The following is a 24826-nucleotide window of genomic DNA, read 5'->3' as shown; positions in this document are numbered from 1 at the left end:
AAAAGGAGAGGAGGAAAGGAGGAGGAGAGGTGATAGAAAAGAAAGTTTCTCTGCACCAGAGCTCCTGGTAACAAATTCCCGTTGATATCTGTTTCTGAACAACTGGTAACAGTGAGATAACACACTTTGCAAACTCTGGGGAAATCAAGTCTCAGCTCTTCATGTAATCAAAAGAGTTCCTTTTCAAGTCCCTGTAATCTTGCACATTTGCACATGGGAAAAACACAAACTCTAGCTGTGTAAGGGGTAAGGCAAAGGAAAAGGAGATAGAGAAGGGGAAGGGGGAAGGTAAGTGGCTTCATCCCAGCTTTTAGCTGAAACGTGTTAGGTTTGCCTTTTCTTTTCCCAGGGTTTAGCTGGGAAATACTTGCCCAGAAAAAACACTGGTTTGAGAAACAGGGACAGTGCAACCTAAAGCCTGATCCCTGCTATCGCTTAGGCTCAGGTGGAGAGATCCTCCCCTGAATCGCTTCTTCACCATCATGCATGATGAGAAAACAAGAAGGACTATTATTAAACATAAAAAAAATCCATGTTATTGTGCAGAAAGGGTAGTAGATATCCATGTTGTCCCGTCATCACCTGTTGGGCAGCAGCCAGGGCCATGGCACTGTCCCCATTGCTGACCCACAGGCAGGGACTACAGAGCAGTGTAAAGTCACAATCTGCCCATGCTCACAGCTCATGTCTGTTTATCCTGTTCACTGGACTCCTGGTAGCCCCACAGAGGTGCTGTTCACAGGAAAAACAGCTCGATACAGAGCTGAGCAAATTATGAGAGTGCAATTTTCCCTCGTTTATAGCTGTGCTGTTGCTTTACCGCTTTGTAAAAAAGGAGGCTACAGAAGCTAAAAGGCACCTTGGCACAGCACATGGAAGGGCAAGGACAGTGGAAGGACAAGGACAGCAATGTCACTGCAAGGTAGAAGAGCTTATCAAGGGGCATCATATATCAAGCAGTGCATGAGCTATGGAGTTGCACCACTCTAACATACCAGCCTGGCTGAGTGGCAGTAGCTCTGCTATAAACAAGCTGTTAGATCTGTTCTGGACAAATTCTTTCTGACAGTTTCAAATGGAGGGGCTTGACTAAGTTAGTACAGGGATGAATGTAATTGTTTGGATGTATAGAGGTTGTCAACAGTCTTCCCATTACATATTGTCATTAATGTTTTTGTCTTGCCTCTGCCACCTGGCTGCAGGATGAAAAGCTCAAGAATGAAGGAGCCTTCATGCATCTTCTCTTACTGAGTGAGGTTCCTTGTCATGGCTTGAGGCTGGAGAGGGTGGGATGTGCCCTGGAGGTGGTGAATAAGATTGTGGACAGTGATTTCAGCAGGCAATGTCACTCACTCAGATGAACAAGGGGTGTGTAGAACCACTCATAAAAAAAAAAAAATCTATAGAAGAAATATAATCCTGTCCTTTCAATGCTTTAATCTCTACTTGAAACTTCTTTTTCTAACCCTCTTCCTCAGGGGAAAACAAAACCCACCTCCATCTATGTGGCTAGCACAGGTTTTTCCCATGAGAAGTTTTCTTGTGTTTTGTAAATAAAGATAAAGTTTGGATGTTGTTGGAACAGTGTCCCAAAACTTGGACAGTGCAAGCCTGGCCAATCAAACCTGGGGGAAGGCTTCTAACTGACCAATCTAAATAACTTTTGAAAACTCTATATATGTAATGAAATCAAAACAATAAAAGTCATTCCTTCTTGCCACTAAAAACTGATGCATTCATTACTGTGCTAGCTGCTCAACAGCAACACATCTATATGGTCATTCTAGATTTTGACCGCCTGAATTGTGGTATATTCAGTGTGGGACACTTATGCTATGATTTCAGATACTACAGGTGTTGACCAAACAACTGAAAATTTTCTGTAACAGGCAGGAACCAGGGCAGCAGCTGACAGTGACAGTGGTGACAGCACAGGAGCACAAGTTTGAGAACCTCTGCAGAAGTCCTAGAGGACAGTGCCAGGCTCAAGCGCAAGGATGCACTCAGGAGTTATTTCATTATTTTTCCTGTTATTTCCCTATGGCCATCACATGGCCTTAATAACTGCTATGTACATGAGTACTTTACAGTCTCTGTGGCCCAACTAGGAGGTAGGGAAGCATCATTTGCAAGTTTTAATAGTGAATTCCAGAGCTTTGTCTAAGATCATTTGGGAAGACTGTGTCAGAGAAGGAGAATAAACATAAAGTTCCTCCCCATACCTCAGCCATGAGCTTTGGTTATTAGCATTTTACACTTTATTTCTCAAATACTCCCACTCTGTAATATAATGTTTCATCCTAATGCTTTTTTAATGCTGTCCTACTTTTCTGTCTTTTAGTTTGTCTAATTTCAGGAAAAAAGACACACAACTGATGCCAAGGAAACCTATAAATCACTTCATATAATTCGTAACACTACTGAAAAATCTGTTTGGGATTTATGTCACTGCAAAAGAAATGTGCCATTTGCAAGTTGCCTTTTATAATTTATTAAGCAAGCTGAAATGTTTGCTAAAACAAGCTTTGTTATCGTGTCATCTGCTGGAGTAGGAGAAATAGTTTGCTGACAGATCATAGAAATTGGATTTTTATGGTCCCCCATCCACTTCAAAGTGTTTTCTTTTCTCTGATAGGGTTGACACAGGATGCTACTTCAGAAGCATTGCATGTGCTCTAGGGGACCATCTCTGTTTTTAATTCATACAACAACCCATCCTGCATTTTCCTTGAGTTAGCTGAATGCTGTATGTTCAAACACCTTAATCTGGAAAAAAAATAGGTGTATAGAAACACATGTTAAATGTTTAAGGGTGATGTAATGCACACTTGGAAAGCTTTAAATCAATCATTTATACCACATAACCTGCTTTGGGCCCTCACTCAATTGCAGGTAGCTGCCAAGCAACCCCAGCAGGCAAACCTGGTGGTTGGGCTCTCTGTGCCAGTCTGAGAAGGGCAAATCCCAGATCCAGATCACAGTGAAGCAATGACAGGCGTTCCCTGGGCTTCACCAAAATCTGACAGAGAATCAATCGCTTTGCTTCAAGACTTTCTTGCATGAGCCAAAACACTGGGGAGGTGCCTAGAGCAAGGACTATCCAAAGGGCTATGCTGGTATTTTGGGACACAACACTCAAAAAGCCTCCTGTGCAGGACAATGTGAACTCCCTGCATACAGTTTCCAATGTAAAAAAAGGCCCTGAGCAGAAATGCTCATAAATAAACCTGTTTCACAGCTTGCAGTGCTGCAGGCTTTGCTTACACACTGGCTGGAAATGTGTTCAAGCCAACATCTTCTCGAGTGTTAATTCCACGCACTGAAAGAGAATATACTTATAGCACTGTGTTATTTGCATTTTGGTGAGAGTGCTCATTTTGAAGAGAAGAAAGAGGTGGACCAAACTGCTTCTGAGAGAGGCAAGAGCACCATCAACGTGCTCATTAAAACTCTTTGCAGGCTGGGAGGTTGGACTACTGCCACAGCTCATGTGATAGCACATCTCTCAGAAAGCTATGGAAAATAAAATTAAATAGTGACATTCCTTTGCAGGTGGCAAATTTCCTGGTGCTATTCACATATTATGATGAGTGAGAGAGGAAAAAACCCAACTAACTAAATAAATAATTTCTATTAAAGTTGAATGGCAAATATGGGTTATTGCTTTTTTCCAGTATTCCCAAGGGATTTTTGTATTTTCTCTGAAAATAACAATGAGAATTTCTAGTTAATGTGTTTATGATTTGCTTGATTGTTATAATTTGTCTTGCACTCTTTCAAAGGCAAAGTCCCATGTCTTCACAAGATGCTTACTATTATTTGCAATACACAAGCTCAGCTTTTGGCTGCTCCCCATGCTCACAGGGGTGAGCAGCTCAGAGCTGGGGGAGGCTGAATCCAGTGGAAGGTGTGGTTGGTGGCCACCGAGGTTCTGCAGACGAAAGCTGCGATGACAGCAGTGAGAGTGGGAGCATGGAAAAGAGAAAGAAATGGGATAATGCCAGCATGGAGGCTGCAGAAAACCAAGAAACTGCATTGCAGTGGCTCATGGGCCACCCTGCATGGGCTGGTCTGGAGTCTCTCCAGCTGCTCGCTGGATGAGAAAGCAGAAAGCTCAGGGGTGCAGCATCCCAATGCAGGGAAGACTGGGAAGGCATGCTTGGAAAAGTGCTGTGTGTCCCTACTCTGCAGAACCCTCCCCATGTGTGCTTGCCCAGTTGTGCCCCACAGCTGGGGCAGAGCTTCTCAGAAACACTGAAGCACAGGAATTTTTCTCTGATATGTAGCAATGCTTCAGGGAGTCATGAAAGTACTCTGGCCTTGATTTTATGAGTCTTTTCCTACAGAGAATGCTGAGTGAAAAAAAAGAGTAAAAGAAAAAAATCCCAAGGCAATCTCAAAAGGGAATCTGAAATAGTTGCCAGAGTGCAGAGGTCACAGATTTGTTATCTGCCAAGGGTTATCCATCTTATTAAAGCAAATGCCTAAGTTTCTGTACAGTGAAGCTGTTGAGGGGAAAAAAAAAAGAAAAAGAGAAAAAAAATTGACCTATATTATAAATAGCAACATGAATCATATTCTGTGAAAGCTTTTTTATTTCAAAGATACTCAAGAGGTGCTGCCCAGCATTGTATGTCATAGAAACATGTATTTCTTAAAAACTGCTAAAGTGACATTTCAATCACATGACAGACTGCAAAAAGACAGTCTAAGGAAACAGTAGAACAATTTTTGCCTTCCAAAAAAAGCTCAAGGACAAGAAAGCAGTAATGGCTGCTGATGGATTTGTACTTTTGTTTTTCCTGTGGATGGAAAGAAAAACATATTCCGCCTTACAGCAGCTTCACCTCTGTTGCAGGTGTTATAATGAGTGTCAAGTTGGTTAGCCAGAGTAATTGGACCTCCTCTTTCCAAGGGACTGGCAAACAGCATCTCCAGCTTTTGTCAGGCCAATCTAGAAACACTTTTGCTCAGAGCATGTGAGGCTGCAAATGATGAAGTTGCCACCGGCTGTGACCTTTCTTCAAGGCTGTTCATTCCTTCTGCACAAAAAAAACCCCAGAGCTTCATGGAAAATACAGAAAATTCTTAGTCACCTTTTTTTTACAGTGGGAGGAGAAGGAGTTTTCGTAAATATTTCTTCCAGAATTGACAAATTTTTTAACTTTCAGGATTGTCTTTGCTTTGAACGTAACACAGGGGTTGATTGGGGAAAATGAGAAGTTCATTTTGCCCAGTGTTCAGGACAACTGGGCTCCTCGGCAGTCTCATCTCACTCCACTCTTTTGGCTTATTTCTCCAAACCTCGAACCTTGGAGAGCTCAAAACCAGCTATTAAAATATATAAAACTGAATCTAAATATTAGAAGATGCCTTTTTATTAAGAAAAAAGGGGAAGTTAAAATGAAATTCTATGGTGGCTGTTCTCTCCCATCTGTAGTGTGGGAGTTTTACTCATCCTAGTGAATAAAGAGAGTTTAAAATTCTCCACTTGAAGAGTGGAGATAGGCAGCTGTGTGCCATAACATAATAAAATAATCTTATTTGAGGCTGCTTCTTCAACTAGGTACAGCACATACAGTGCTTCTGACATGTTAAATTTGAGGCCCACAGGACTCCAGAAAACATCTGGGTGCTGTTCAGGCTTCCCTCAGTTGCTCATTTAATTCTAGAGGTGGAAGGCTCTGAAAGGCTTCGTAGTGCATGGTCAAAATTCAGCTTGACCTGTAACATGTGAGCCCTCAGCACCCTCTTCCCTGCACCTACAGCCAGACCCCTCCAGGGGACAAGCAGGACATGGGCCAAGAGGCAGGAGGTAGCAGGAGAGGTGAAATCCATCCTGTCCTGTACTCGGGAAGGCTGTGACACTTCCAAGGCATCACAAGTTTCAATCTGAGATCATAGGTAGGAAAGAGACTGTAAAGACTCTGTTTTCAGCTGCTCCGAGAATTTCTCTGGAAAAATCTGATTCACCAGGCAAGCTCTCATAAGGAAAACAGGCACAAAGCCATCAAAGAAGACGAGGTGGCATGGCTGATGTGTGACCTGCACTTCCAAAGTGTGGGCACATGCAGGCCGAGGGACCAGTTACCAGCGTGGGCTTGGTCCTTTGCACTTCCAGTGCACCAGTCTGTGCCGTGGCTTAGCTACTTCAGCACTGCACCCACACCTTCCTTTCTAACATCACAGGGCTTTTCCTGTCCCTTCTAAAGCTACCAAGTAGCCCAAACATTCCCGGTCCACACTCAGGATGTAGTCCTCTACCAGCACCTTCACTGCAAGTTGCACCTCCTGCAGGATGGAGGCTGGGAGATGCTCATGATGCTGATCTTCCCCCAGGCCCTGGTACTCATCCAGCCTCTCCAACTCCAGATCCCACACAGGATCCACTCCCAAAAGAGAAAAGTAACTTTCTTTTTCACAGAGTAGCTCTTCAGTTAGGGAGGAGTCACTGGGGACACAAATGACTAGAATAGGTGGGGAAGGAGAAGATTGCATTGCTGTTGAACTCTTTTTACCATGTATTTTAACATGGCTTTCACTCACAGAACAATGCTAATTCTGCAGTGGTAGAGAGGACACATTCTTGTGTCCTCTTTCTCTGCATAGTCAGAGCACTGCTGCTGCTTAAGAGGTTCTGCCTGCTGAAGATAGATGACAATCTGCTCTGCTATCTTGCATGGAGTCAATCTACACTCCTCTAATGATTTTATCTAACCTTTTAAAGAAAGACAGCAAAAAGAAGGGGAATTACTCCTGGAAGGGCCCTTAAAGGCTGGTTCAACTGGGGCTTGATAATATGAAAATATAACAGAAAAGATACTGATGTGATAAGCTACAGCTAGAACTCCTTTCTGCTAAATTTTGTCTTAGCAGGAACAGCACCAAGGAAGGAAAGAGCCTGTGAGGATTTCTTTTGATAATTCAACCTCACAACCCTTTAGAGAACATTAACAGTTTTTCATTCCCATATTCCTCTCATTCTCACCTCTTAAGGCCCTTCTTCATTTGCCAAACACCTCCGTAAATTCATTCAAAGATATCACACATAGATCTTGCTTTTGCAGTACTCACAGGAAAACTGATATTCTATTAAGAAAATCCAACTAATTTTTTTCTCCCTCAACTTTGCGATTTTTCTCTTTCTGCACAATGTCATTTATAGGTTGGAAGTTCTCCAGTGCAGGGACTGGCTCATTCAGGCCCTTGTTTTGTGCTCTTTACTTTGACATATTTACTAAATAATGGCATTCCTGAATTGGAGTTGCAGTGGGAATTGACACTGAACTTCTCAACTCCTCTCAAATCATACAGGTAATGCTATGCTGTCATTTCACACAGAACATGCTAATTGTATTTTATACAATTTGCAGTAGAACCTTACTAATTTTAAATATACCTGCTGTTGATCTCATGACACATACAGTCTTCAAATCAGCGTGGAACAGGCCACCTGTACCTCAGTACAAATGTTACACAGGACTGTCAGACTGTTTTCTGTCTGCTCATTTTTCACTGTTTGTAGCCACCAGTCATCTGTTTATAATGATGTGAGACTTAGTGACACTTGTCTGTCCTCTCTTCACTTGTTTTGCAGTATTTAACATGCCCTAGAGACCACTAGATATTATATCCCATCAGCAGGACCATAAAAATATGAAGCATATGAAACTTGGTTTGTACATGTGATGAAGAAATTGCACCTGAGAGACAGTAACTGTGAGAATGGCTCTTCTGATCTGCACGCTGATCTCATGTAGGCTGAGCTGAGCTAAATCCATAATGGAGTCCCACCTTAAATCTGGAACATCAAACTTTCAATTTATTTTTAGAACAGCAATATGATCAGAGCCTCACACAACATGTAAATTATAAACCTAGGAACTATTCAATAATGTTGGGGTTTTTTTTCCTATGCCTGCATGGCCTCCCTCAGTCTCTCCTCCCTCATGTAGCTCAGCCTTTTGCTTCAAAGGCATTTGGGTTGCTCAAGAATTTCCCATGCAGCACTGATGTGGGGGCAATTAGGTGCAGGGACTTTTCAGCTTTTTAATTGAAATTTAAACTGTAAAGTAGCCTGGGCCTGCTCAGGGCTGAAACAGGCTTGGGATAGAACTATAGATCCTCTGCCTGTGATGGCTGACAGGAACTGATTGTGTTCCTCTCACCAGGACACAGGATTCCCTCACATTTCAGGAGAAAAATATTAGAAGGTGCCCACTTGCCTTTGAAACAACTCACTCCTATTGAATCTGACATCAGATGCACACCACCAACTTATAGCATGGTTTCTGTGTGAAACACTAATGAGGAAGGACCAGACCTGAACAGCAACATAGCTTATGAGAGCTTATACAGAACAGATATATGGGGGACGGAAAGGAAAGGAAAAAAAAGGAAAAGAAACCAAGAAAAAAAAGACCACCCCCTCAAACAAAGACCATTCTTTTAATTGAAATTATTATAAGAATGGATGGAGAAGCACAGTGGTGTCTCTCTGATCATGGCTAACAGCAGGTGCACAAGTGAACAAGGGGGGTTGGATGGGAACCTCTTCATGCTGGGTTTCTGGATCCTGAACCAGAAAGAGAAGTTCATGCCTACTGTGCTTGTATTTGCTGAAGGAACAAAGGCACAGGGAAGCCAAAAATATTCACCACCTTTTAGAGTTGCAGAGGTATTACACTTATTTGGTTCACCTTCAGAAAAGGCTGCATGATGTCAGGTACAGCCTGCCAAGCCACAGGTACCCATTTATATCCTAAAAAGCCTTAGTGCTAAATATCAAACTCAAATACATGGTTCTGATCTACTGCATTTTTTTTTAGGTAATAAAGTACAAAAATCTGTCATCAACTCTGGTAGCTGTTGCATGCCTGAAGTGATTGGCTTTAAAAAAAAAATCTGAGTTCTGAAAGACTAAAACTCTTTGTATTTGTTTGGAAGATTTTGCAAATCCCATAGCTCTATGGAGTCCTCCAGCAAATTTTGAGGAAGACAAATAAAACATATTTCAAACATCAAGGACAACAGTGTAATGTGGCCTTTAAGTTGTCAAATCCTGGATAAAAACATTGGTAGATCCAAGGAAGATATAAGTGTTCAGAATGTTGCATTATACTCAGAAACAGCTGAAGACTAGATTAAATTTTTTGAAGAAATCTCCATCTGGTGGCTAGAAAGGGAATTCAAATTTTTCCTAACCTAATTTTTCTTTTTTAGGTTTAGGAATCTGTTGACTCAGACAGTCACATTATAATAGACTGTTCAAGTCCTACTTAATGAACACTCTCTATGAGAGTCAGATGAGATGGAGGAAGCCTGGTACTATTGTGTTTCTTCCATACTGGCTACTGGCAAATTGGAATACAAAACAAAAACCAAAAGTCAAACCCCAAACCTCAGACTTGCATTACTTCTCCCTACTCACAACCACTTTGAGTTCCAGCAGACTGACAAGTTTTGACTGACATATCTTGAATTTTAAAACCCAACCATATGACAGCCATAATCAATTACAAACATATGTCTGAAATTACACTAGAATTTTGTCTTGCTGTGCTAGCACTTTAGAAAGTGAATTTGGTTAGCTGGATTTTAAAGGGCAAAACGTTTAACTCAAAGCAAGCATCAGTAAGAATTGATTTTCAGACCAGTACTGCTTCAGAAAATGAGAATGTAGATTATTGCAAGAGATACCTTATTCCAACTAGTGAGGGTTAACACCTTCAGAAATTTGGTGAGTTTTGCATAGAAAGAGTGTCCATGGTGGTAGGAAGAAATGGTCTCCTTTTGCATTTTGCAAGATGTAGAACATGTAAATCCCTAATCCCATTAGGCAAGCAACAGTCCCAATTCATAGCACTGTTAGTGGGATGCAGAGTCTTTAAGATCTGGGTCAGAAGTTCAGATCTAGTCCAGTACTGATGAAACACAGTTTTTTCAATGATTTGCCAGTGCCAGTCCAGCTAAGGCAAATCCCCTCCTCATAATCCCAGCATGTCATTGGCCTCCTTGGCCACTTGGACACACTGATGGCTCATGTTCAGCCACTGCCACCAGCACCCCCAGGTCCCAGAGCAGCTTTCCAGCAACTCTGCCCTCAGCCTGTAGCACTGCATGGGGTTGTTGTGACCCAAGTGCAGGATGTGGCACTGGGTCTTGCTGAACCTCACACAGTTGGCTTCAGACCATGCATCCAGCCTGTCCAGATCCCCCTGCCCAGCCTTTCTGCCCTCCAGAAGGGCAACACTCTTGACTAACTTGGTGTCATCTGTGACCTGAGGGTGGCCTTGATCCCTTTGTCCAGATTACTGATAAAGATATTAAGCAGGACTGGTCCCAACACTGAGCACTTGTGACCAACTGCCAGGATACAGTATAAACAGACTAAAGTGGTTTTCTGTCAGTCTACAAGTTCATTAAAGAGCACTCACAGATCTGTTACTCAAATTATGCTTGGCAGAATTTAGGATCCAAGTACAAGAACAAAAAAAAAGCAGACAAAAAACTTCCATCCATTGAGTCAGCAACTTCTTTCCATATTTGTAACATGTTAAAACTGCCATTTAATGTAAAGCTGATAGAGAACATGAGACATGGAAGTATCCTTGCTATGGTCAATCCTTATTTGTAAGGCAAAATAGGTATAGAAAACACACTTTACAATACTAATGCAGACTTTGAAACTGGAGGTTTTTTTAATCAAAAATTTGTCCAAAAAGATGAGTATTTACAAAACACTGATACTTTCAATTCTGTTATCAAAAGCTGCTGAACCCAGTATACATAAATGCTAAAGCAGAATATTATACAAATCCAAAGATTGCTAAAATTCATGTGATTGACTTACTACACCACCTCCCAAGTAGGAAAGATCAAATATGAACCAGCACAGCTTGAAGTGAATATGAAGACTTCCAATAGATTCATTTGAGACACCCTCCAGGGTGTAATCCAACAGTCTAGTAACTGACACTATATCAAACCCATTGAGGTGTGTTTAATGAAATCTGTACACACACAATTTACAAATATTTTCAAAGGTTCATTCTTAGTCTTTGGAAAGATGCCACAATTAACTCAATAAAATTAATGCAGTCTCTCTGTCTAGGAGTGTTTCTGTATAAGGGTTTAAACTGTTTGCCCAAAAGAAAAAAAGAATTTAAATTCTTCTGTTGAATGAAAAAATAGAAATTTTTAATAAGGCATAACCCAAATTTTAAAAGGCTGTTCTACACACACTGAAAGTCCTTTTTTATCTCAGGCAGAAAAAAGGAAAAACCCAGATGAGTCAACCCAGAATAGGGAGCAAAATACGGCAAACTCTTCAGAAATCCATGTATTTGCTTGCAGAGGACCTTTGCTCAGTGCCTTCAGAGAAAGGCAACATATCCCTCATGTAGCATCTACTATAAACAGTTAAGAAGACTGGCATGCACAGAGCTAGGCAGCTTCATGATGCAAAAGAAATCAAAGCAGAAATCTGTACATGGTTCTCCTTCCTTTTATAAAACATCCCAGATTTCAGATCAGATGCTGCTTCACCTTGGTCAGTAACAGGAGGAAGCCTTCAGCCCAAGGTCAGCCCAACACTCCATTTCACTGGGTTACTGGCAAAGCCACGTTGACAGGCACTTGGCTGGGCTGCTGTGCTGGAGACCCATTGCTGAGAGGCTGCTGTGAAACTGCAGCTGGCTCCATTTTGCTGATGTGGGTTATGAAGCGCAGCCGAAGTTTCAAAGCTGGTCTTAAGTTACAAATTATCTTCTCTACCTGGTTTAAAAAAAGAAAAAAATACATTCAGTAAAAAACACAAGTATTTTTACATATGCCACTACAGTACACAAACATCACATTAGCACAACAAAAAATGGAAAAGGAGTAAATAGGAGTATTTAGGTTAATATTTATTAATCATTATAATACCTTTTGGGCCTCTTCTCATAACCAACATTAAACAACCCCTCCCTGTTGTAACGGTTGTACATCAAAGTTTTGTAAAACAAGTCACACAACCGATGCTCTTAAAACTGCACACTGTTATAAACTAAACATAAAATGGGCGAATGATTCTTCATTGAACAGGGATGAAGTCTTCCTTTTGTCACATGTCAAGTTACATTAATGAATCAAAAACTAGGTAAAATCTTAAAGATATAGATTGAAATGAATAAAAATTATGGAACATCCAATACCTTTATTTTTAGTGATGGGTCTAATAATAATATCTGAAGCAGTATCTTAAATTTCAGACTACATAAATGAATCTTGCAATCTGAGATACCTAGTCTACTGCACCTGAAGCTTTTAAATGTGTGGAAGTGCACCAACTTCCTAATTGTATATAGAGACTAATCAATTGTTAAGCAATTTGTTGTACTGCTAGCTATGAAAATAGTTCACAAAAAGATTAAATTATTATATGGGAAGAAAGATAACTCAAATGTCAGTATCTACTGTTTACTTACTTGGTCCTTCACACTGTCACCTGTGAACATGTATTTCATATGATACAAGAAATCACATATGGGATCCATGTAGTTCAGGTGGGAGCTGTACCGATCTGCATTCAGGAGCATTTCATAAAACGCCACTCCAATCTGTTTCCACAGACACAAAGAGCAGCCCAAATGAAAACAGATTTTAAAATGCTTTAGATCAGAAATATGGTTAAACAATATAATAAGTATGCACTGCTTTTCAAGTAGCTGTGATTCCTAAAAAATTACCTTCTTACAAAGGGATGGGTCTAAGTCATCCCACTATGCTTAACTAGATGATTTCCAAGTTCAGCTCTTCTTTCTAGCAGGGTCTCCGATATCTGACATTTTTCAGCTCATGTGTCTACTGGCCAGGTCCATCTCTTTTTTCCTCCCCTGCCCTTATCTATGCTGACATGAATGTAAAAAACAGCTTATGTTCCTCTATCCTCACAATTCACCTCTTGCATACTCCTTTCCAGACAGCAAATCCGATGTGTATTTTGCATGTAGTTTGAGAGCCGAAGAAATATTGATATTTCCGGGGTTTTATTTCTTTTCTTGCTTAAAAAAATGTACTAGGTGTTTTATCCAACAAGATTTCAGTTAACCGGGTAGGCTGAATACCAACTCAACAAATCAGGTCCTTGAAATTACTGTTTAATTGTATTGAATTTAATTCTGAATATTTATTAAGGTTTTTATCCCATTCTGCTTTGTAATGTAATTGCAAAGCTGAAGTGATCTATTTAGTATAAATAGAAGCCAGACTTTACCTCTATCATGCATCGTGTCCTCTCCTGCTGGAACCGTTGCAGGAAAGGACCAACGAGGTGGTAAACATAGAGCAACTGGAACTCTGTTTTCACTATGGGTATCAATGATTCTGTGAGGAACCTGTAGTATGTCAAGACATTTACTACATCAACTGTTTGGTCATTCTGGGTTTTTTATTTCTTTCACCCATACCAAATTCTAGCCCAAACATCACATTCTCTCTCACAGATTTAGAGTTTATTTTAAAAGAGCCAGTGTGTCTCTGCAAATATGAACTATAGGTAAGCTCTAGAATTAAAAGCAACATTTACTGTTACAGTTGATGCTTTAGGAACATGCTACAGTCAATGCTTTAAGAAAAATTTAAAATAAAAAAAGCATAAAACTCAATCAAGATTAAAAAAAACCTCATAAAAGGCATGCACACTATATGATAGCCCTACAGCCTACAGACAACAAGAGTTATGTCAGTGGAAAAGGGAGCTGGAAAAAAACTCGTGATCCATCTGACAAGTTTCGGAGCTCCCCTGCAAATATTTATTTGCTGGTATAAGTGCTATAGGTGGAGCTTTGTTATCTACAGTATGTATTGAATTTAAAGGATAAATTACATTATCAAATATCATTACACCTACTTAGGAATGAGAGACAGCTGTCCAATGCTGGAATGATGCCAGACAGCATGTGCCAAAGCCAAAGTGTAGCTACAACTCATCTCAGAGTAAGACTGGTGACATGCTGTGAAGTCAAACAGCTGGAATGGGTAACCAACCCACTCTGTCTCTGATGTCAAGCTGGGACTGTTGATGACATTCACAATGCAGTCATGGAGAACAATCCAGTATGGCTCCTGGAAAAAAAGCCCCAAAAATCAAACTCAAGAAGTCAAAATTGTTTATAAATAGAACATCACTTAAGACAATGCTTCCTTAACTCTTTCTACTATTACTACATTTCTAAAATGTGTATATCTAAATACATATACATATAAAAATTGTTAAAAATGAAATAGCAGTTTATAAATGTGTCTGATGAAGATGAAAATTCAGGGTATGCATTACCAAGACATATTTCAAGAATTTAATTATTTAACCACCTAATATAAAGGTCTCCAAAAGAAGAAAAGATGAGGCAAAAAGCCTTAGTGGAAGAGGTCTGAGAATTTTCTAGTCTTCTGAGTGTAGGCACAAACAGACCAAAAAACCAAGATGGAAACAGGAAATAAAAAAGGTACAAAAGAGAAAGAATATAGATGAAGATTCAAGGAGAGGGAACAAGAAGAATAAGAAACATTACAAAAATAATAAAGATTAAATCCATTGGCTTCCCTCTAAGAAGAGGAACCGTTTTATTGGGGAAGAAAGGTCACAAGGGAAGGACAGCTGTGACATATATAAGCAACACATATGGCAAGATCAAAATTACTCAGGTAGTCTTTGTCAGGTATCAAGAGTCATGATATTCAGAAGATCCAAGTTGCTACTGATACACAAGCTGCAGTATGCACACATTTCTTTTGCAATCTCAGCCACATCTCATTTACATGATTTAAGAACTACAGGATGTGCAAGTGCAAGCATTAATCAAAATATACCTTTGCATGAGGACCCTTATAGAGCTTCCTACTACATAGCTCCAGTTCTCAATACTACACACATGGCATTTAACTATATATTTAAACAGGAGTGATTTACTTTTTTTTCATCCTAGCCTCAACACATCATAGAACAACAAAACACCTAGTAAATTTTTCCATGCTGGAGGAGCAGATTTTTCTCAAACATGCCCAAAGCCTTCTGAATAGCTTGCTGTGGAATCTACAGATGTTTGCTATAAGTTTTTACAATGTACTCTAGAAAGATGTTTGCTAAAAGTTTTTACAATGTACTCTAGAAAGATGAGAAACCTTTCACGGAAGAATATTTTTTTAATTTTAAAATACAACATATTGACTCACTGGTAAGGCTGTGATAATCAGTCCAATTGCATTCATCCAAGCTGTAATATTCTCTCTTGGCACCAGGGGCTGACTAGAGACAAAAAGAAAACTAAAGTTAGTTACACAATTGCAATTTGTGCTTCTCGTGCATCTATAGACAAGGTGTACTTATGCTAAGAACGTTTCTCAAGTTGAGAGAACTACAAAAACACATGCAGGTATTTAGAAGAGCCAAAAGATGGTATAAATGCTATTGGGATGTTGTGTGCAAAACTTTATTCAGGTGTGTTTTACATTAGCAGTAGGTTTCCTTCAAAGGCTTCAAACTTTTTTCCTTAAGCTTTAGTGCTTAAGGGCTCTTCCTCCTTTTATTGACTCCTTCTGTCCATATGCCCCCAACAGAATTAACAACAATATATTACCAAGCTGAATGAGGCTAAAAATGAGTAATTCCAGTTTGTCATTGCTCAGTGATGCCAACTCAATGGCTACAAGAATACCAGGTCCTGTCTTTTACTGTAGTTTTTTTTTTGGTGGTTGAGCAGGAAGCAGAGCTATGAGTCAAATTTAATGCATCGTGTTAAAAAGTCAGCTTTGGCACACCACTGTTTCAAAGTACATCTGATCTCCATCAGCATCAGAAAGATTCAGAGTCCTGCCTATGATTTCTGTCCCCTTCTTTGCACTCAAGGATGCTGTGGTATCAACTGATGAAACATCCTCCTCTCAGCATAGCTGAGAGAACAACAGACTTTCTCCATGCTTTCTTGCTGAACCTGATGGATAAAATCTTTGCCTGTGTGAGGTCTTCCCTCTAACTTTTATGGCATCATGCCAAATCAACTGTTCCTAAAGCACACACAATCCACTACAACACAGGAATCTAACACATGATTTTTCTGCATGATCCCTGTCACTTTGTCGTCCAAAAATATGTTATATATAAAATGTTACCAATATACACTCACTTTTTTTTAAAATAAGAAAATTAGTATCACAGACTACGTTAGCAATCTCTAATTATGTATGACATATTGCACAAAACCATTTCAGAAAGCCAACATACCTTTTCAGCACAACATTCAGCAGAGCATTGCCCACCTCCTTCCCTGGAACAGCCAGAGCCATGAGCTCAACACAGGTAACATGCAAAGCATGGGCAGCTGGGTTAGGAAACTCATTGAATCTCCAGTCACAGTTTGGAAAAGGACCAGGTGATTTGCCTGCCATAGGTGGCAATGGTTAAGGAAAAAAAAGCTGCCCCAACACAGACAGGTACAAGCAGCACACTGACTAAAAATCAATGCAAATACAACGTACTAAACTGAACTGAAAGTTATCAAGAACAAGTAGACCAACCACATTTCATGAAAAAAAAAGATGTACAGAACTATGAATATAAGATGCTGATAACCCAGTCACTGAAGGACTGCATGAATATGTAGCTATAAATATATTACATACACAAGGCCACGCAAAAAATAGACTTTCCTGATTAAGAGGTGAGAAAAACAACACCAACCATCTCATTCACTGTCTGCTTCCAAGATGAGAAAATATAAATACCAGGAATTTTCTACTCGCATAGCCAGAAACCATTAATTTGCCTCTCTGTAAGATCTTCTAGCAGACTTCTAGGGTGACAGTTTATGCAAAAGGAGCACCTGCTTAGTCTCTGAAAAGATTCTACTTTCCCAAACAAGACTAAGTTATTTGAAATACATACAGAGAAGGTCTCCACAGTTAATATTTGCATAAAGGCATGGGTTTATATAATTTTAGCTTTCTTTGGAGAAAGCCAATAAACTTCTTTCAAGTTACACAGTAAAAGAAGGGAAGTTCAGCAAAAGGAGTGAAGGAACTTTTAACATCCTGAAAATGGTAAACTCTTGTAAAGCTGCTCCAGAAAGAAGCTGAAGTCCAACGAGATTCCTATTCTCTAATTTGCCATCTATTCCCACATCCTAAATGTGGCACTGCTCTTAATATTTTATTCTCAGTAATATTAATAAATGGTATTAGAAAATAGTAATTTTGGTTTTGAAAAATTCTTTGAACACTCACACTTTGCATCAAGCTTTTTTTTTGACAAGCAGAATTCAACTCAGAAAGCATAAACATCAGTAATTGTATTTCTAAGTGATGCTTAAACAGGGAAATATTTATACAGCTGTACTGTACTTCATTTTCACCATATCTTTTAAGATGTTTACTAGGGCAGCACAGTCCCTGTTTAGAATAATAAAGAAATAGAAGTTCATATTTTGGTAAAGTGAAGCTGTAAGACATTGTCACAGCTTACTTAAAGCAAACTTTTAGAAGGATATTGTCTACTAGTCTTCCAATGAGCTTGCAATAGTAAGCATCATCAGGAACCCATGGATTCTCCTCTCGGGGATTCATGGCACATTTGAGGTAAGTGTCACTCAGACACCAGCCTAGTGGGCGATTGTCTTTGAGAGAGCCAATTATGGCATGAACGAGTTTCCTCTTGAGGTTTGTGCGCTCTCTGAGATGCCCCTCATAATAGTGAAGGGTGTTGTACAGGTAGGTCACTGGTCGATCTGCCAAGGAGAAAAGGAGAACAACAAAAACCAGACGTTACTTCCAGCATCACTGTTATGTTTATGGTGGCAAACAGAACTAAAATCAAGAGCTCTGCACAACTAAGTTGCATGTATTTAAAAACTGCACATATGGAATTGATTCACATTCTTTATTTCAATATACTCTACAAAACTGATTTTCCTTTGGCTTGTACACATTTTAATGTGTGTGCAGAACAAAAGAGGTGGTACAAAGAAGGTCAGTACTACTAATAGTACACACCTTAATAATAAAATTAATATATTTTTAAGTAAACTGACTAAACAATCTCTTCATATAGAAGGTATTAAGTAAGAAGAATCCAGGTATTAAGTCACAGTAAAGAAAGAGAATGGTAAATTGTCTAAGCACAACATAGCAATGATGTCTATTAAAAAATTATTATAGAAGTATTAAAATATCAGGTCAAGTTATTTGAATACTAAGTAAGGATAGACAGAGGAACTGCTTTCCAATTGTTTCAGTCTTGGTAAGTTTGTTAGGACAGAGCTCCAAGTATTTACTACTAGAAGGGAATGGAAGGGAAAGGTGGGAAGGAAGCATGAATTAGCAAGAGATACCCAAATAAAAGCAATTTCACAGCTTGTAAGCTGAAATTCACTAAGCAGGAAATGCAATTCTCTGTGTAAAAGTGCAAAGGGGTTTAGAGAATAGGAAAGGAATAAAACACTGCTGTGCTGATACATGAACATTATGAATGAAGGAGATGAAGAAGTCAGAATGATCACAACAGGAATACATCCATCTGTATTCACGGATAACTTACCATGGAACTTGTATAAACCTCCCAGATGATCCAATAAAGTTTCTAGTGATTTAGACACTGGAAGCAATTCCAGAAATCTGTGAATTACGATGTCAAACACTGGCAGAAAGCGCAGGCACACATTTCCAAAATAAATTGGTAAGTACTGGGGCTGTATCTGAACTGGGGGATTCACTTGCTCTGCCAAGCCTTCAAAATACAGCTTTTCAGGGTATTTCTGGAGGGAAAGAAATCCAACAAAATCAAAATCTCTTTCTTTATAAGCAATGGATTAACCATTCAGCATCTACATTGTTTTAAAAAGACACCTCATTATCTTCTTTATCACATTTGAATTCAGTGAGATACATCACTGTAAAGTTTGCTGAAGAAAATTCAATTTTGACTTCATTTATTAGACTAGTAGATAACTTTTTCAAAAAACCCAAACCAAAGTTTCACCACCACTCAAAATGGGTGTAAGACAACATTAAGCATCCCAAAGCAAAGCTGAAAGCAGCCAATGCTTAAGTGTCCTTTTTCAAGTACTTTAAGAGAAAAATCTAGAGGAAATCAGCACTACTGGAAGTTTCTGCATCATATACTGTAATAGAATACTAGAATTAAATAATTCCCTGGGAACAAACCATCAAATAATAGACGGGTATTGCTAAAGGCTGAGATTATGTTTTACCCGTGACTGAAATTTTTATATGCCAGGTTGGGCCCAGTGACTGTGCAGCTATGTCAGGGCACTGCCCAGGCTAATTTGCTTCCCTGCTACCCTCACACTTTTAGGCACTGTTAAAACACTGTACAGCCAAATCAGAGGGCTAATATAAACCAAACAGCTTCTGGATCAGTACTAGATGGCATGTATTGAGCTACATGAGAGTTTGCTTGTATCTGCTCCACCTCAGTATTTATTTTTTGACAGAACAGGCCATTGGCACATCCTTTTCTAGTCAGCACAAATCAATATGTTTACAGGAGCATCAAAATCTCAGCAGTTCTCTTTCTTAACATATCAGGCTATCATGTTCTTGTCACACAGAAGATGGAAGAAATTTTCAAATTTAGAAGAAAAATAGGCTTAACTATTGGTTTAGACATAAAACACCAAAAAAATACCTTCCAGCTGATTTTAATTATTACTAAATTAAAATATCAAAGTTATTACATACAGTGATTTATTATTTTCATATTAGACCCCAAAAACTACAACTTATTAAATAACTCAAAAAATTGATAAAGCTGTCCTGTAAATGATGACTGATCTGAACTCCACAGAAAGTATTACAATAAAAGAATGTTACTAGTTTTGATACCTTGTGGTAGCTCATATGCTTTGTATGCCAGTCATTCTGCAGCCAGTGCTCTGGAGAATTCTCCTTCACAAAATCACTCACTCTGTTTCTGAAATCATTGGGCTTCAGTAAGAGTAATTGGATTATGAAGTAACAGACTTGAGCTTCATTTCCTTCATGACTCCGCATAGCCTTAAACGAAACAGATCAGATACATGAAATTACAGCTGACACTGCTGTCTGCTCTATAGCCCCAAAACATGGCAGCCAAATTTGCTACATCTGCACACAAATTCAAACTGAATATATGGTCTTTCAACTCTATTTTTCAAATCAAGACATAAAAAAGAGGCAAATTCAATCCCTACCCTATTCCTTATTCCACAGGCAGGTCTTACAAACTCCCCAGTCATGGGAGTTTCTCCAGAAATTATAGCTCTCTTTTATCTGTCAGTTGCGTTATTGAAAACAACCAATTAGTGACAATGAAGTTAAGATTGCTTCTAACCTCTGGCCAATTGCTTCTAACCTCTGGCCACTTTGACGTGTTTGGTTTTCAGTCTGAAAACCAAATTAGAATTCAAACAAGCAGCTTTACACTGAGATTTTAAATTACATATAAAGGACAATTACTGAATGCAAATATAGTTCTCTCTAGGTGAATACTGCATTACATTATAGGATAACACGAAAAGCAAGAGAATACTATTTCTGTCTTCCTATTATGATGAAATAAGCTGATTTCTAAGCAAAGAAAGCATATGCTAATAGGTACAAGATTTTCCATGTATTTTGTGATTCATAGCACGCCATAACCTTTTCACCTTTTAAGGCTGCAGGAATCACACAGCCATAGAATCATTTAGGGTAGAAAAGACCTTTAAGATCATTGAGTCCAACCATTAATGTAGCACTGCCACTAAACCATGTCCCAAAGCGCCACACCTACACATCTTTTAAATACCTCCAGGGATGGTGACTCAACCACGTCCCTGGGCAGCAACTCTTTCAGGGGAGGTATTTTTCCTAATATCCAATCCAGCACAACATGATGCTGTTTCCTCTTGTCCTGTTGCTTGTCACTTATGGAAGAAGAGGCTGATCCCCACTTGGCTACATCCTCCTTTAAGGTAGCTGTAGTGAGTGATAAGGTCTCTCTCCTTTGAGCCTCCTTTTCTGCAGGTTAAACAACCCCACCTCCCTCCGCTGCTCCTCACAAGACTCATGCTCTTCACCAGCTCCCCTGCCCTGCTCTGGACATGCTCATGCTCTGTCTTGTATGGAGGGGCCCAGAAGTGCTCAGCCTGTAGCACCCCATGGCGTTGATGTGACTCAGGTGCAAGACCTGGCACTTAGCCTTGCTGAACTTTAGACAACTGGCATCAGCCTATTGATCCAGCCTCTCCAGATCCCTCTGGAGAGCCTAAATAACTGCACAGCTCTGAGGTCAGAGACCCAAACCACTAATCATAACATTTCATAATACCAGTTCAATGGTTGCCATTAAATAACCAAGAAACGCTTCCCTGAAGACTCAAGAGAACTGTAAGATTTGGAATTTTATATTGCTCAAAGAAGTAATCTATCCTTTTACTTGATTATTGTCTTAGCAAATAGCCACTATTTAAGACCAATGCATTTTTAAAATATTGCTACTACGAAAGTGACTCAGAAAGCAGTCTCTACATGAACTGTCATCTTATCTTCTGAAGTGATACCAAACAAAGATACAAATCTTACCAAACAGAGGATCAACCTATCCAGTGTTACAATATTGTATTTCCACACCATATCATTGAGAATCTCAATACATTTATTGAGCTGCTGTCCTCCTGCAGATGTAGAGAATTCATACACCAAGAAATCTGCAAATGTCCTGACATGTGCCACCAGAGCTCTTGCCCCAATTCTTTCTAATACTCTAGAGCAGGGAAGAAAAAAAAAAGCAACAAGAAATTGTTACAGTACCTAATACATTTTTAACTGGTCTATTTGATACAAGTTAGCAGATTTTAACACAATTGTCTTAAACAAAAAAAAATAAAGACAAAACTCCCTCCCCTTTATTAAATTAACTGAAGGAAGCACCAAATTAAAGCAAAAAACCCAACTTAAGAGCAACAGAATTCCTAAGTCCAAATTTTGATGAGGAGAAATGTTTCAAATTCACCAATTTCCTCTGCAGTATTCTGCCCAGAACTCATGCTTTATTTATGCAGCTGTAGCTCTACACCTCTGAGGACAACCTTCAGCAGCTCAACTTTAATCTTCCTATGCTATATGCTATAATACAGACATAGCATTATAAACTGTTTCCTCACTGCACACAGGAGTAACACAAATACTCTTTCAACAGATCTAGGAAGCACTGAAAACAAATTAATCTATTTCTCACAACTGGAACTGATGCAATTCCTACCAAGAAAAAAATTTAAAAAAAATCAGAGGATTATTATTTCTGTAATGAATTTTCATTTTCCTCTTAATCCACATTTGTTTTTTAGAGAAATATTTACCTTTTACCTATGTATAAAGTTTAAGTAAATTAATGCTTTATATTTTCTGTTTATTCTTTCAGATTACCTGAAACACTGCTATTACAAGTACACTGCTTAATTCAAACACCTCACAACCATCTTTCTCACCAGGAAAAATATGCATTGCAGACCACTGCATGGTGGAAACAATCTTTAACACTGCCCAAGTATTATGGCATGCTGGTTAGTACCCAGCTCCACTCTCTTTTTCCATGCTCTGCATGCTCTGAATTTATTAAAAGAACAAGCTGATAATGCACAAGGACTATGTCCTCAGAACTGAGAATGCTGCTGCAATAATTTTGAAACAGAACACTTTTTTAAGCTCACCTGTAACCAATTTGATTAATGTGATCAGTGTCTAACAACATCTTCCACAGGAGGCAAAGGAAAAGTGGGGATGAACCTTGTGCAGAGAAGTGTGTGATTATTTCGTTCTCACTGGTCATAGACTTCCACTTCCTGTATTCTTCCTCCACATTCTTCTTCAGGTTAAAGCGGCTTTCCTGAGGCACGTTGTTCTGCTTGAAGAACACCTGAAAAAAGCAGCCTTTGCTGTGACTGAGAGTCTAGAGTAAAACATTTGAACAGGGAAATTTTGCCTGACTTAGCACCGCATGGGTTCCTTACACCATACAACCTACTAGGGAGGGCTGCTCTTCACCCTGACACCACAGTGATTGTTTTCTCACTAACAAAGCTACATGAGAAACTGCCACAAGGAAAAATGGCCTTTTCAACTTTTTATTTTATTTTTTAATTTTTAAACTATCTGATTTACCTTGCACCAGAAGTACCAGATTTGGCCTTAGAATACTCCAGGGGAATGTAGCTAACACATTTCTAGAGAAACAGCAATATTATCATCATGCTGCATTCTCTTGAGAATTGAGATTAATACAGTCTAGACAGGGCAAGAATCTCACCAACCCACAAAAGGCAAAGGATCTTGTTAAGAGAGTAAATTTACTGCATTTCCAATTGTACGATCTTCAGGTTGAAACTATTACCTGCAGAGGAGCTGGAAAACAGCTTAGTGTATGTGATGCCCAGTTATGAGGAGTAAAACTCATGATAGTCTGCAGTATGTCCTTGCACCAAGTTCCCTGAATTGAATCAGAGCCTGTGAAAAAGTCTAGAAAATGGATTGATGGCATTAGAATTTCACACAAAACCATTTCTTATCAGTATTCTTTTGGTCATCATTTGCATCAAGGCTTTTCTAGTTCAACACAGTTTTCTTTTTGTCCAAGTTCTCCCAGCCCCTTTCTTTGACTCTTATTTGCTCTACAGAACAAGCTGGATATTAACTTTTCTATGCTATTAACAATAATAAAATTATTTATAAGTTTTGAGTTAGAAATAAAGCAATCATTACTTTAACATTTATATTTAATTTCCTGTAACATCACTAAAACAAGCTTCTACTGATTAACTGATTAGACTTTAAAAAAAAATCCCAAGGAAGATAATGATGATGAAATTGCCAGATGCTATTTTATTTGCTTTAAAAAGGCTGTTCAGATGTACCTGTCCCAACTACGCTGTAGAAATGAAACAGCAGCCTCATTTCCCCAACCCTTGGGTTGATTTCATCAGAGATTGAGAAATAGTAACAAAAAAAAAAACCAACACAAAGAAGCCCTTTCCCTTTCAAATCACCTCCACCAGCCTCTCTTAATCAGTTTTTATAACTCTCCAACAAGTCTGCAGACTAGAACCACAAAAAAGGAGAGAGACAAGATCCCCCTCAAAGCTAACAAAAGCTGATCTATGTCACTGTACGCTCTTAAAACATTAAAAGGCACAATGAAAGCTTCCTCTTCTCCCTTCCCAAAGAAAAAGAAACCCAAAATGCAGACTACTTTTTCATAAATGCAAACTGTAGAGGGGGTGGCTTCCACATGAGGAGCACTGTTGCTGTGAATATTTAATGGATTTTCTTTTAAATAGTATGCATCAATAATCAACCCAAACATTTAAATTAAAAATAATGAAACACAGAATAAGACACTAAAAACCTCCAAACCCTAGTCACATTGAACCTCTACAGATTTTTAAATAATGTCTCATTTTACTACTGCTTCAAGAATAGTTTTTTGCCTAAATACAAGTAGCTGGAAATTAAAATTACAATTTTTTCAAAACCAGAAGTGCATGGGATATTTTATGACTTCCATGACATTTTTTTGAACATTATTTTAGAGAAACCGTCTGACTACAGCTTTTACTGGGACATACTGCTATTACCTGTCACATGTGTTGCCCTTGCCAGAGTTAAGATCAAAGCCCTGTTGAGTTCTTCTGATTCTGCTGAAAGAACTGTTTTGGGATCATTGAGGAACCGTGTGAACTGCGGCTGGACTTCTGAGCTGCCCAAAGCTGTGATTAGCCTTAGAGCAGTACTCTCAACACTGAAAGAAGAAAACAGT

General features: G+C 39.1%; 1 protein-coding gene across 2 annotated transcripts in view; it reads right to left on the bottom strand.

The window, feature by feature from the left end:
- Window positions 1-10678: 10678 nt before the first annotated feature.
- Window positions 10679-24826, bottom strand: part of MED23 (mediator complex subunit 23) — a 38362-nt gene continuing 24214 nt past the window's right edge. For both annotated transcript variants that reach the window (XM_085055943.1, XM_085055944.1), the window contains 13 exons: window positions 24645-24808; window positions 23405-23529; window positions 22725-22930; window positions 21598-21778; window positions 19879-20049; window positions 18572-18788; window positions 17526-17762; window positions 16265-16430; window positions 15217-15289; window positions 13895-14109; window positions 13259-13379; window positions 12471-12602; window positions 10679-11775 (listed from right to left, as the gene is read on the bottom strand). In XM_085055943.1, the coding sequence (XP_084912069.1) occupies window positions 11602-11775; window positions 12471-12602; window positions 13259-13379; window positions 13895-14109; window positions 15217-15289; window positions 16265-16430; window positions 17526-17762; window positions 18572-18788; window positions 19879-20049; window positions 21598-21778; window positions 22725-22930; window positions 23405-23529; window positions 24645-24808 (2182 nt within the window). In that variant the 3' untranslated portion in view covers window positions 10679-11601. The remainder of the gene's footprint in view (window positions 11776-12470; window positions 12603-13258; window positions 13380-13894; window positions 14110-15216; window positions 15290-16264; window positions 16431-17525; window positions 17763-18571; window positions 18789-19878; window positions 20050-21597; window positions 21779-22724; window positions 22931-23404; window positions 23530-24644; window positions 24809-24826) is intronic.

This window comes from Lichenostomus cassidix, chromosome 3, assembly GCF_008360975.1.
Source record: "Lichenostomus cassidix isolate B80296 chromosome 3, HeHo_3.0, whole genome shotgun sequence".
Lineage (NCBI taxonomy): Eukaryota > Metazoa > Chordata > Aves > Passeriformes > Meliphagidae > Lichenostomus > Lichenostomus cassidix.
The sequence above is the reverse complement of the archived record's forward strand: the minus strand, read 5'-3'. Positions and strand labels throughout refer to the sequence as shown.